The sequence below is a fragment of the Ovis canadensis genome, chromosome 4 (assembly GCF_042477335.2).
Source record: "Ovis canadensis isolate MfBH-ARS-UI-01 breed Bighorn chromosome 4, ARS-UI_OviCan_v2, whole genome shotgun sequence".
NCBI lineage: Eukaryota > Metazoa > Chordata > Mammalia > Artiodactyla > Bovidae > Ovis > Ovis canadensis.
Window position 1 is genome coordinate 29,717,991 of NC_091248.1, and position 13,422 is coordinate 29,731,412.

A 13,422-nucleotide genomic window follows, 5' to 3' on the forward strand; every position below is an offset into this window, starting at 1 on the left:
TAGAGAATTTTACAGTTTCAAAAAGAAGCACTTAAAGCAGGAAGGATATTTTTCCTGAAATAGTAGATTACACTTCTTGCAGGAGGGAGAATTTGAGGACCCTGGCGCTCAGGGAAAACAGCAGGAAGACTGGACAAACTTGTTTCTGCTTTCCTCTGGGAAATTAAATGGGGGAGTTGAGCAGGACATCTGTATTCCTCTATGCTTTATTACGCATGAACTTAAAGTTACAGTTCAGTTCAATTCAGTCACTCAGTCGTGTCCCACTCTTTGCGACCCCATGAATCGCAGCACGCCAGGCCTCCCTGTCCATCACTAACTCCCGGAGTTCACTCAGACTCACGTCCAATGAGTTGGTGATGCCACCCAGCCATCTCATCCTCGGTCATTCCCTTCTCCTCCTGCCCCCAATCCCTCCCAGCATCAGAATTTTTTCCAATGAGTCAACTCTTCTCATGAGGTGGCCAAAGTACTGGAGTTTCAGCTATAGCATCATTCCTTCCAAAGAAATCCCAGGGCTGATCTCCTTCAGAATGGACTGCTTGGATCTCCTTGCAGTCCGAGGAACTCTGAAGAGTCTTCTCCAACACCACAGTTCAAACGCATCAATTCTTCGGCACTCAGCCTTCTTCACAGTCCCAACTCTCACATCCATGCATGACCACAGGAAAAACCATAGCCTTGACTAGACAGACCTTTGTTGGCAAAGTAATGTCTCTGCTTTTTAATATGCTGTCTAGGTTGGTCATAACTTTTTTTCCAAAGAATAAGCATCTTTTATTTTCATGGCTGCAGTCACCATCTGCAGTGATTTTGGAGCCCCCCAAAATAAAGTCTGACACTGTTTCCACTGTTTCCCCATCTGTTTCCCATGAAATGATGGGACCAGATGCCATGATCTTCGTTTTCTGAACGTTGAGCTTTAGGCCAACTTTTTCGCTCTCCTCTTTCACTTTCATCAAGAGGCTCTTTAGTTCCTCTTCACTTTCTGCCATAAGGGTGGTGTCATCTGCATATCTGAGGTTATTGATATTTCTCCTGGCAGTCTTGATTCCAGCCTGTGCTTCTTCCAGCCCAGTGTTTCTCATTATGTACTCTGCATAGAAGTTAAATAAGCAGAGTGACAATATACAGCCTTGATGCACTCCTTTTCCTATTTGGAACCAGTCTGTTGTTCCATGTCCAGTTCTAACTGTTGTTTCCTGATATGCAGGTCAGGAAGTTACAGTTAAGATAAAGCAAAGGAAGAAAACAAGTGCCTACTAGTTTCATATTGGTAATTTCCATCTCTGATATTGAGCAACTGTGTTCTCTGCTTCCCCTTAGTGTCATTATTCTCAAATTGGAATTACTATTCAAAAGAGGGCCTGAGATACAAGATGTAGAATAAGCATAGTATAGGCCCAGGAATCAACCCAGGGTCTCCTGCATTGCAGGCAGATTCTTTACCATCTGAGCTATCAGGGGAGCCCCACTGGAAAAGAGATTTCCATGTCAAACATGCATATAGCAAATATGTATTAAATGGGATAAAACAAAAGGTCATATGAAAGTATTTTATACAAAGCTTTTCCTAATAAATATTAATATAGAAAAGTATGTAAATCATAAATGTAGAATTAATATCTTGAAGACATCATGTAGCCACTACTCATTTGTTTTATCTGATTATAAAATACTTTCTTTTTATAGGTGTTTGAATAACATATCTTTTCCCATCCTTTTGCTCTTAACTTCTGTATATATTTAATGTATGTCTCTTGTAAGCAGTGTATACTTGGGTTTATTTTTCTTCTAGACTGGTAGGTAATCTTTATTTTTGAATTCACATTTTAGTCCTTTTACAGTTAATGCCATTGCCAAATAAATTTGTGTTTAAGTCAGTCATACTATTATTTGTTTTCCTTCTGTCTCATTTATTTTTATCCATTCCTTCCTTTTTTCTTGCCTTGAAAATACCTTTGATTAAAGTATTAATCATTAAGTGCTGTTTTAGTTTTTTCTGTTAGAGTTTTACTTTTTTTAATGATTACAATAGTCCTTCTATTATACTCTCCTAGTTTTTTAAAGTCTGATATTAGTATTTTTACACAACAAAATGATTTTAGAACACTTAAACTCCTTGTAGCCTCACAGTTTTTGTGCCAGTTTTGTCATTTATTTTAATGATAATGCTAACAATGCATTTGTGGGAACATTTTAATGTTTTATCTAGCCAATATTCATTTGGATTTACTTAGCAATGTATATATGAAATTCCAGGTGGCACTAGTGGTTAAAAAAAAAAACCTACGTGCTAAAACAGGAGATGCGTAAGAGATGTAGGTTCGATTCCTGAGTTAGGAAGAGCCCCTGGAAAAAGGCATGACAAGCCACTCCAGTATTGTTGCCTGGAGAATCCCATGGAGAGAGGAGCCTAGTTGGCTACAGCACATAGGGTTGCAAACAGTCGCGTACACATCAATACATACAGTAAGTTTTTATGGTTCACCCTTCCATCACTTCATGGAAAATAGATAGGGAAACAGTGGAAACAGTGTCAGACTTTATTTTGGGGGGCTCCAAAATCACTGCAGATGGTGACTGCAGCCATGAAATTAAAAGACACTTACTCCTTGGAAGAAAAGTTATGACCAACCTAGATAGCATATTCAAAAGCAGAGACATTACTTTGCTGACTAAGGTCCGTCTAGTCAAGGCTATGGTTTTTCCTGTGGTCATGTATGAATATGAGAGTTGGACTGTGAAGAAGGCTGAGCACAGAAGAATTGATGTTTTTGAACTGTGGTGTTGGAGAAGACTCTTGAGAGTCCGTTGGACTGCAAGGAGATCCAACCAGTCCATTCTGAAGGAGATCAGCCCTGTGATTTCTTTGGAGGGACTGATGCTAAAGCTGAAACTCCAGTACTTTGGCCACCTCATGCAAAGAGTTGACTCATTGGAAAAGACTCTGATGCCGGGAGGGATTGGGGGCAGAAGAAGAAGGGGACGACAGAGGATGAGATGGCTGGATGGCATCACTGACTCAATGGACGTGAGTCTGAGTGAACTCCGGGAGCTGGTGATGGACAGGGAGGCCTGGCGTGCTGCGATTCATGGGGTCGCAGAGTCAGACATGACTGAGCGACTGAACTGAACTTCTTACGATTCTGAATTTTCATCTAAAATTCTTTTCTTTCTGCCTGAAGAACTCCTTTTAGTATTTCTTTTAAGAATAAAGCTGATTTTTGTTTTTTAATCTTTTTCAGGTTTATTTTTGAAGGCTATTTTTGCTAGGTATAGAATGCTTTCTTTGTCTTTGATTTTTGGCAGTTCTGCTGTGGTTTATCTTGGTATCGTTTTCTTTATAGGGGTGTGTGTGTCTGTGTCTGTGTCTGTGTGTGTGTCTTATGGAGCCCCCTGAATCTGAGAGTTGGTAGTCTTCTGTCAGTTTGGGGAAATGTTCAGTCATTTGCCTTCACATGTGCTTTCTCATCAATCAGTTATCTCTTTTTCTTCAAAGATCCCAGTTAACACATATGTTAGACCTTTTCTCCTCTTTCTTATGTTTCTTTCACTCAATTCTTTACTTACCATCTTTGTCTCTTTGTACTTTAGTCTGTGTAATTTCTTCTGACCTGGTTTTCGGTTTATTAATTTTTCTCTTTATCTGTGTTTTTTCTATACCTTATATCTTTGTCTTGTCATTTAACTTATTGACTAACTAAAAGTTATTAGTAGGAAAATCTCTTACCTAAGTCTCCTGAGGGTCTGTTTCTATTTCCTACTATTTTCTGTCTTCATTCAAGCTTTTAATTTTGATATCTGATTTTTTTTATTGGGTTGAACATTATCGCTATAAAAAATGATAATGATAATTTGAAGTTCTCCATAATTTTTTACTTCTCCAGAAGACTTTACGGTTTGCAGTTAGGCTAGGGCCAGATCACCCTAATCCATCAGTGGTTAAGATGATTCCAGCTTGGGCTTCAGTCCTGGTGAAGGTTGGCCTAATACCTGCTCCGTCCTTGTTCCTAGATTGTGGCTTTTCAGGGTCCAAATAAAAGCCTGAGTGTTTTCCAGAACCTCTTCTCTTAGGCAGATGTTGGCCTCCGTTTCTTCCTTACCTTCTTTGCCTCAGCTCTTCTTTTCTCTATCCGAGTCAGTGGTTGTCTTGAGGAATGAAGCCATGCCAGATGTCCAGCCCTCCTTTCTTGGCTTCTTGCTATTTCCAGATCTCGCCTCCCCCAGCCCCCTGCAGTTCTCACGGCCTTGATATCTTAGCACTGTCACCAGACTTACATCTTTTTACATTTTGTTCAGTTTTGCTGGTTGTACTTAGGTTTAGTTTTAAAAAACCTAGCTGTTCAGGAAATATAACCACATCAAGTTGTTTGTTGTTCCAGTGGTGATCATTGGTTTGTTTTACAGAATGTTTCAGAACAATTTTTATCTTGATGGTCCTATTTCCCAGACCCCTGCCTTCACTACACACGTCCATTGTCCTGTGCTGTTGGTGGTGAGAGGGTAAAGAATCTGAGAAACGCAGTGGGAAGAGCGCTGACTTTTTAAGCAGACAGACTTGGATTCAAGTCATAGCTTTCATCGATTGTGTCAGCCTGTGCAAGTTAGGTTTTAAAATTTTTCTGTTTTCCCTTTTTAAGTGATTTTTTCATTTTATGGCTGCTCTGGGCCTTTGTTGCTGCGTGAGGGCTTTCTCTAGTTGTGTTGAGTGGGGTCTCCTTTCTGGTTGCAGTGCATGGACTTCTCATTGTGGTGGCTTCTCTTGTTGCAGAGCACAGACTCTGGGGTGTGCCTGCTTCGGTAATTGCAGCACATAGGCTCACTCAGTGGCTGTGGCATGCAGGCTTCAGTAGCTGTGGCCCGTGGGCTTAGTGCCTTGAGGCACGTGGAATCTTCCCAGACCAGGGGTGGAACTTGTGTCGTCTGCATTGGCAGGCAGAGTCTTAACCACTGGACCACCAGGGAAGTCCCAGATTTCTGTTCCTGTTCTCTTGCCCACCCAGTGGTCACAGTGAGAATGAAGAGTGAAATTAAAAGTTTTTCAAGTGGAATGAAGTGTGGACTGCATCTGGCATGTGGTCGATGCTTAGCAAACATTTAAAAAAATTATCTTGGGGAGTTGGAAACTATAGATTTAGGACTGTTCTCATAGGAATCTATAAGTTCAACATGTAGTAATTATTAGCAAACCCTTAAAATGGACCCGTTTGGTTGTCAGGCAGTTCAGCAGGCATTTATCCAGCAGCCACTGTCCAGGCACCCTCCTTAATCCTAGTGCTATGCAGAAGCTGTTCAGGGTCTTGCAGCCCAGTGGGATAACAGTGAAAAGCAGTGAGCAGAGGGTGGCCGCATCCAACACTGCAGTGAACCCTGGGTATTAGGGCACAGGGGTTGGCAACCTTTTTCTTTAAAGGCCTAAATGAGGCTTTGTGGGATTTACTGCTGCTGCTGCCGCTACTCAGCTTTGCTGTTGTAGAGCAGAAACAGCCATTCTCCAGATTGGGCCTGGGTATGTTCCAGTTAAACTTCATTTACAAAATCAGGTGGCAGATAGGTTTGGCCTGAAGGTCCTGAAACAGTGCTGACTCTAGCCTTCACAAGCTAAGACTGTTTCTTACATTTTTAAAGGTTGTTTAATAAAAAGGAAGAAAGATAATATACAAAATACCATCTGTGGTCCACAAATCCTTAAGTATTTTATTTCTAATTCTTTATAGAAAAAAATTGCTGACCCCCTTATTAGAGTACATAGAGAAAAAAAGTATATATAAGTACTTTGATACCAAAGAAAAAAGAAGAATGTGGCACTCTGGCTTGGATCCATGGAGGATCTTGGTGAGAAGAATAGGTAATTCTGTGTGCAAATACAGACATATTTACCTGTGTCCCACCCCAACAGTGATCCTCCTAGTTGCTACTCATTTATTTTATCGAACTGTCCATAATGTGTGTTTCAGCAGCAGATAGAGGGATGAAAGTTAAATACTTTAGAAATGTTCTCCTTATAAAGGAATTTTCATTCCAAGATCAGGAAGATCTCCTAGAGAAGGAAATGGGAACCCACTCTAGTATCCTTGCCTGGGAAATGCTATGAAGAGAGGAGCCTGGTGGGTTACAGTTCAGCTGCTAAGTCACTTCAGTTGTGTCCAACTCCGTGCAACCCCATGGACTGTAGCCCGCCAGCCTTCTCTGTCCATGGAATTCTCCAGGCAGGAGTACTGAAGTGGGTTGTCATGCCCTCCTCACGGTCTTCCCGGCGCGGGGAGCAAAGCTGCGTCTCTTCTGTCTCCTGCATCACAGGCAGGGTCCTGACCACCAGCGCCACCACAGTCCATAGGGCTGCAAAGCGTTAGATGCGCCTTAGCAACTAAAGCAACGTCAGTTACATAGCTAACAGTTACCAGTCCTCTTGGTATGTGTATTACTTTATAACACCGTAATAACTTTTTTCTTACAGAAATACATTTTCGGGAAATGGCCTCTAAATCTTGGCTGAATATTTTAACCTTCCTTTGTGGATCAGCAGTCGGATTTGTTTTATGCTCTCAGCTACTTAGTATTTTGTTGGAAGAACAGAAGGACATCCAGCCTAGTATTCTTCATAATGATCCTCACGCTAGGCATTCAGATGACAATGAACAGAATCATCTAGAAGGACAGATGAACTTCGATGCAGATGCCAGCCAACATAAAGGTATGGTTTACTGTATTAAGGAGTAAATAGAAACTGTATTTTTCAATATGTTTAACTGTTGAGAGAATTAGAAAAAGTTGCTTATATGAATCTTATTATATCACTGTATCTTTTGATGGAAATGAGCTTAACTCCAGATATTAAATAACAATTCTTTGTTTTACCTCAGGAGAAAAAAATTGCTAAAACCCAGATTTATTTAGGATGTAAGATATTAATTTTGAATTTATTTTCAAATATAAATAGTTCAGAAAACATAACTTAGGAAAAGGCAAAACTTTCAGGTTAGATTTAGTTCTGAAAATTTTAATTTTGTTTTCATGGTTCATATCTATGTCTTTGGTTTTTGCTGTTACCTTGTTTTAGTCTTGTTTTTTGCTTAGTCTTGTTTTCCTAGAGAAACTCAAGAGGTATATATAAATTTCAGTGTACTTTTTATCAGTGTCTGACATAACTAATCTTTTCTCCTTTTGAGAGGCATAAAACTGTTAGGGAAGTAGAAACCCAGGCATGTGTTACATCGATATGACTTGACTTCACTTTCTCCTGGTCCTCTGCCTCCGACCAGGTGTTCTCAACTGTGTCCTCTCCGTGCCCCGTGAATGCTGCTTTGCTCTCAGCCTCTGTTCTTTGGCTCTTTCTTTGCCTGTGTGATGTCATCAGCCCTCATAATTTTAGTTTCCATCTGTTCCTTGCTGTCTTTCCCTTAACCTAGTTCCAGACAGTATGAGAAGACATTCACAATTCAGAGATCTCTGCAAATGGTGATTTATTTGACAGAAAATACAGCAGCTTGGAAAAAAGGTTGGAATTCTGGGATGCAACGGGGTCCCACATTAAGGGGTGTTTGTCTTATCTTTTTGGCAGTAAATTGCTTCTTTCCTACCTCTCAATCTAAGATTGAGGGTGAGGTACACATCCTGGTTATTTTATGAACTAGCAAGTACACGCATACTGTGACAGAGTGTCATGTGTGAGTGTTTCTGTGACGGTGGTTCGTCTCTGAGCTGCTGTGTTCTTACCAGAGAGCCATTTGCTCACTCTGCACTGGCTCTGCACTGGCTCTGCACCGTTGCTCTAGGCTTTAGTTGTTCAGTGGGAGCCAGGCTTCTCTACTGGGAGGCTGTTCTAGATCAGCCTCACTGCAGGCACAAAATTAGGGCCTGCTTTTCCTACTTGATGGTCTACAAAATGTAGGTGTGCTAAAGGTTTCTCACAGACTTAACATGTACACCATACTCCTTCTTCTCCTTTGCAGTCCTAAAATGTTTTCTCCCTCCTGTTGTTAGATAGCTCACTGCTTTCTGCCTAGGTCATGGTAGGTGCTCTCCTCTGCTCACCAGCAGTCCTGTTTCTCATGAATGTGAACAGTCTGCTTCTTCACCGTTTCTAGGCTACTTCTCTCAGTCTGCAGCATGCTCCCCCTAAGTCAGACCTTCAGTTGTATCCATGTACTTGCGCTCAGCCTAGCTTCACTGAGTCTTTTGTCCTTTCTTCTGGTGAATTTCATTTAAAGACCTAATTTCTGCATCGTCTCTTATTTTTCCTGATCACTGCCTTATATCCCCTTCTTCTCTGTTCTAGCCAGCTTCCCAGTCCACTGTTCTGTAGTGTTTCTCAGCCATTACCTTACCCCTCAGTTCATTGAAACCTTTACCCATACCTCTGTTACACCATCTTTTAATATACAGCAAGTATTGGTTTGCATGCCAAGTTCCCATGCTAGAATGAATTCTCCTGTGGCAAAACATGTGTTCTATTCATCTTTTTATCTCCTTTACCAGCGGCATGCCCATCACAGAGTAATGAATGAATGAGTAATTGAAAGAATGAGAAATGCTATCTACCAGATTCCAACTGTAGGGAGAAGGATGTCTTACTCTATGTGAAACATATTAAGGATTTCTGCTCCCACCACAGTCCTACCCGCCCAGGATTTGGCATATATGTACAACTAGGAGATTGAACCCCTCCACTGTATGGAATATGAATGCCTCTGCCTGAAAAGAGGGCAGTTTTGTCTGGTTTTGGATTGCAAATTCTTGATATTCAGAGGGACAATTAGAATATTTTCATGCCCTTCCCAGCATTTCCCTTTACTCGCTCTTGGTTAACTAGAAATGTATCCCTCCAGTTGTTAATTTTTCACAGGATTGAGCTTTTGTAACTGATTGACCTTAACTTCAAGGACGTTTCCTCAGGATGCTGCCAAAAGCATTGCTACACAAAGTGCAGTTTTGTAGAGTCATGCTGGTCTACAACTAAAAAAGTATTGACATCAGAATTAAACAGTCAGAAACTTTTATGGTAATTAGACAGTACTTTTGTGTAAATCTAAACATAAAAACTTAGGGCTTGTGTTTTTGTATTTATTTTTGAAATTTTATTTATTATTCATTTTTGGCATGTTGCAAAAGTATAGGTCTCTAACTACTGGAAATAAAAATTGATCCTTCACCAAGCACTGATGTGGAATCTCATAATTGGAATCTTTCTCTGGAGCAGTGTTACTCAAAATATAGTCCTGGCCCAACAGCCTGTGAATTGTTTGTTAACCTGTCTGCATCCTGATTAGAAGCTGGTGCCAGAATGTAATCAGATAAGCTTACTGCTTCGTTAAATAGACTTTTTGGTAAATTGTAGCAAGACTTCCTTGATGGAAGAAGTAAGATGTTGCCTTATGATTTTTTTAATTGTTTTATTTTTGGCTGTGCTGGGTCTTCATTGCTGTGCTTCATTGCTGCGCGTGGGCTTTGTTGCCCTGAGGGATGTGGCATCTTCCTGGAGCACGGATTGAACCCACGTCCCCTGCATTGGCAAGCAGATTCTTGTGCTCTGCATCACCAGGGAAGCCCAATGTATTGCTTTATATTTTGGCATGAGCTCCCTGTTTCTTTGCAAACCTATACTGTGAAAAACACTGCTCTTGACAATCTTGGAAATACTACCTCTGCTTGTTCTTGTGTCCTGTTTCTGGTGGATTTGCACTTTGGAATGAAGTATGTTACTATAAGAAATGATCTCAGCTTTGCATTAACTCATCTTTTTTGAACTGGGGTAGTCATGAAAATCTTTTAAAGCCACCTCAGGGTACCTGTAGATGCATAACACAAGATGTGGGCAGGATGGACTGCTGCTTCAGGAGTCTGTGCTGCCTGCCCTTCAGAAGCTTATTCGCAGCAGTGAAACATTCCTGTCAGTGTTGTGTTTCTTTTTTTTTTTTTTCAGCTGAATCACTAACAGTAGAGAGGTATATAGAAGGGGGAGGGGAGTCTTTTGAAATTGTTCAAGAAAATGTCTTCTTTGGTATAATTTATTTTGAATTTACAACCATGTAAATTAACTTTAAGCAATTTTTGTTTAATAGATGAGAACACTGACATCGCTGAAAAGCTCTATCAGAAGGTTAAAATTCTTTGCTGGGTAATGACAGGGCCTCAGAATCTAGAGAAAAAGGCTAAACATGTCAAAGCTACCTGGGCCCAGCGTTGTAATAAAGTGTTGTTTATGAGTTCAGAAGAAAACAAGGACTTCCCTGCTGTGGGATTAAAAACCAGAGAAGGCAGAGACCAGCTGTACTGGAAAACAATTAAAGCCTTTCAGTATGTCCATGATCATTATTTAGAAGATGCTGATTGGTTTATGAAAGCAGATGATGATACTTACGTTATACTAGATAACTTGAGATGGCTTCTCTCAAAATACAACCCTGAAGAACCCATTTACTTTGGGAGAAGATTTAAGCCCTATGTAAAGCAGGGCTACATGAGTGGAGGAGCAGGATATGTACTGAGTAAAGAAGCTTTGAAGAGATTTGTTGAGGCATTTAAAACAGACAAATGTACGCACAGCTCCTCAATCGAAGATTTAGCACTGGGAAGATGCATGGAAATTATAAATGTAGAAGCAGGAGATTCCAGAGATACCACCGGAAAAGAAACTTTTCATCCTTTTGTACCAGAGCACCACTTAATCAAGGGTTATCTGCCGAGAACCTTTTGGTACTGGAATTATAACTATTATCCTCCTGTAGAGGTAAGTTTAGAAATTTTATTACTGTATAGGTACTTTGACTTTTGTTTATTTAAAAAAACTAATAATGTGATGTTCTTTAGTATCAGTAGCCAAGAATCTCTTAGTCTTTTTATATCGAATGGCAGTATAACAGAGCAGATGAGAATGAAGGTATCAGCAATAATAATTCCAATAAATATTTGTATTGCTGCATGCCCAGCACTAAGAAGATAGCAGTAATATTGTCAAGTTCCAATTCTTATGAACCTTACATTCTTGATGAGGAGACATACAATAAACAGGCAGACAAGTCCAGTTATAAAATGATTTTAGGTAGTGCAAGTGCCCTGGAGAACAATGGAGCCAGGTAAGAGGATGGAGAGTGACCAGAGTTGGAAGGGATACTTCAGTTTGGGCAAATGAAGAAAGCTTCGCTAAAAGGGTACCTTTTGAACAGAAACCTGAGTGAGGTTAGCAAGCAGGCTATGGGAAGATCTAGGTAAAGAGCCTTCTCATCTTCAGGAACAATACCTGAAAAGATTTTGAGGTTCAGAAAGACCTAGGTTCAAATCCTGCTCTCCCACTTAATAGTTGAGTGACCTTGGATGGACAGAATTTGCCTAACCCCTGAGCCTGTTTCCTCATTTGTAAGACAGACCTGATCTACCTGTCTGATCCAGTGTTCATCATGATACAGGACAGTGTCTGTTATACAGGGAGTACCTGTCAGTCCTGGACCTTACTTGATACCTTAGCTTACATTCCTGAGAATTTTATCTAAAATAAATTATTAAATATTTCAAATGTACAGCTAAATATTCGAGGATATACTGTTTTGTACCCACCAATGACTGGGTACGCACATACAACACAACCAGCTTTACCAAATATTAGTCTTTTGCCCCATTTGCTTTAGATTTTTTTCTTTTTAAACAAAAAGGTGTAGAGATAGGTGAGGCCAGTGTCCTCGCCTCAGTCCATTTCTCTTAGCTCCTTCCTGAGAATTAACCACTGTAACAAGTTTAGTGTTTATCATTACCATGCGTGTATTTATGTTTTTCCTACATGTTTCTGTATTTGTAAATAATACATAGTATGTTGTTTTGCAGGTTTTTAAATAAGTAGAATTGTACCATAGGCATCCTTGCACATTTGCCTTTTTTGCAACATTAAAATTTATCAACATTAATATGTGTATCTGCTTCATTAATTTTAAACCGCTGTATAATAATCTGCTGCTGCTAAGTCGCTTCAGTCATGTCCGACTCTGTGCGACCCCATAGACGGCAACCCACCAGGCTCCCCCGTCCCTGGGATTCTCCAGGCAAGCTGTATAATAATCTAATATATGAATATACTGTAACCTACCCATCCTCCTGCCTGTATATATTTAGTAAGCTGTTGCCAGTTTTTCACTATATTAGCATTCCATCAATGACTGACTGGAGACCAGGAATCACAGAGTCTAGCTTTTAGCCTCAGTTCTGTTATTGATTAATGTCTTGAGGCAGGTCCCTGGTGCTGTTTACCTTTTCTCTGGCCCTGAGGTAACCAATAATACACTTTATGGTACTGTTCTCTTCTTTACAAGCCATTGTTTTCAAATCACCATCTAAAACAGTGTTTCTCAACCAAGGGCTCTTTTTTGCCTCCCAGAGGACTTTTGGGAAAATCTAGACTAAGCGACTTCCCTTTCACTTTTCACTTTCATGCACTGGAGAAGGAAATGGCAACCCACTCCAGTGTTCTTGCCTGGAGAATCCCAGGGACGGGGGAGCCTGGTGGGCCTCCGTCTATGGGGTCGCACAGAGTCAGACATGACTGAAGCGACTTAGCAGAAGCAGGAGCAGCAGAGACCTGTTTGGTTGCTTACTTAGTGGTTGCTACTAGCATCTAATGGGTAGAAATCCACAAGATTGTAAACTTACTAGATGCTGAGTATTCCACAATGCACAGGACAGCCCCTCACAACAGAGAATTATCCAGCCCCAAATGTCAGTAGCACTGAAGTTTCGAACCTTGACCTGGAACATCTGACCTGAGCTTTTAAGTTTTCAGCTTTAAAAGGAAATTTTAAAGCAAATTACTACTTTTTCAGCTCTCAACCACCAGTGTGTCCCTGGTACTTATACAGAAGTGATAGCTAATCCTTAATGGTAAACCTACACTTAACAAAGGACAAAACAGACTCAGGAGAGTCACGTAACTTGACTATCCTGATGAGTAGCCTTGGCAGTATTTGCAGTCCCTCTCTGATTTTAAAAGCTCTTATTATTTCTATCATGGCCACTGCTGTCTGATTAATCTTATATGTGCTCCCCACAGGAGTGTAGAGTGTGTTAGAATAAATATTCTTTTGTTGGGATAAATTCCACTTGAATAAACAAACATTTTAAAGTTCAGTTTTATGTAATGAAGTTTTTGAATCCATATGCTAGCATCTTACCGCTATTATAGATGCAAGAATTTCCTAAACTGTAAAACACATGTATTCCCAAGTCTGACTTTTGATCGTCTGTTTTGGTTTTGGTTTCAGTGAGGTACTACTTGGGGTGCTTTTTCAGTGCAAAGTTTTCTTAAGCTATCCAGGATTACTTGACCTCTTCCCGTCTCAATTCTGCTCCCCTACCGTACAAAAATATACTAAAGTCAAGAACATTACAAATGCATAATAATGAAAACACCTAAATGCATGTAAGATTTCACTAAGA

At 40.3% G+C, this 13,422-nt stretch overlaps 1 protein-coding gene across 3 annotated transcripts in view; it reads left to right on the plus strand.

Moving 5' to 3' along the window:
- Nucleotides 1–13,422, plus strand: part of C1GALT1 (core 1 synthase, glycoprotein-N-acetylgalactosamine 3-beta-galactosyltransferase 1) — a 53,336-nt gene that overhangs the window by 31,084 nt on the left and 8,830 nt on the right. For all 3 annotated transcript variants that reach the window (XM_069587498.1, XM_069587500.1, XM_069587497.1), the window contains 2 exons: nt 6,461–6,697; nt 10,065–10,732. In XM_069587498.1, coding sequence (XP_069443599.1) covers nt 6,461–6,697; nt 10,065–10,732 — 905 coding nt within the window. The remainder of the gene's footprint in view (nt 1–6,460; nt 6,698–10,064; nt 10,733–13,422) is intronic.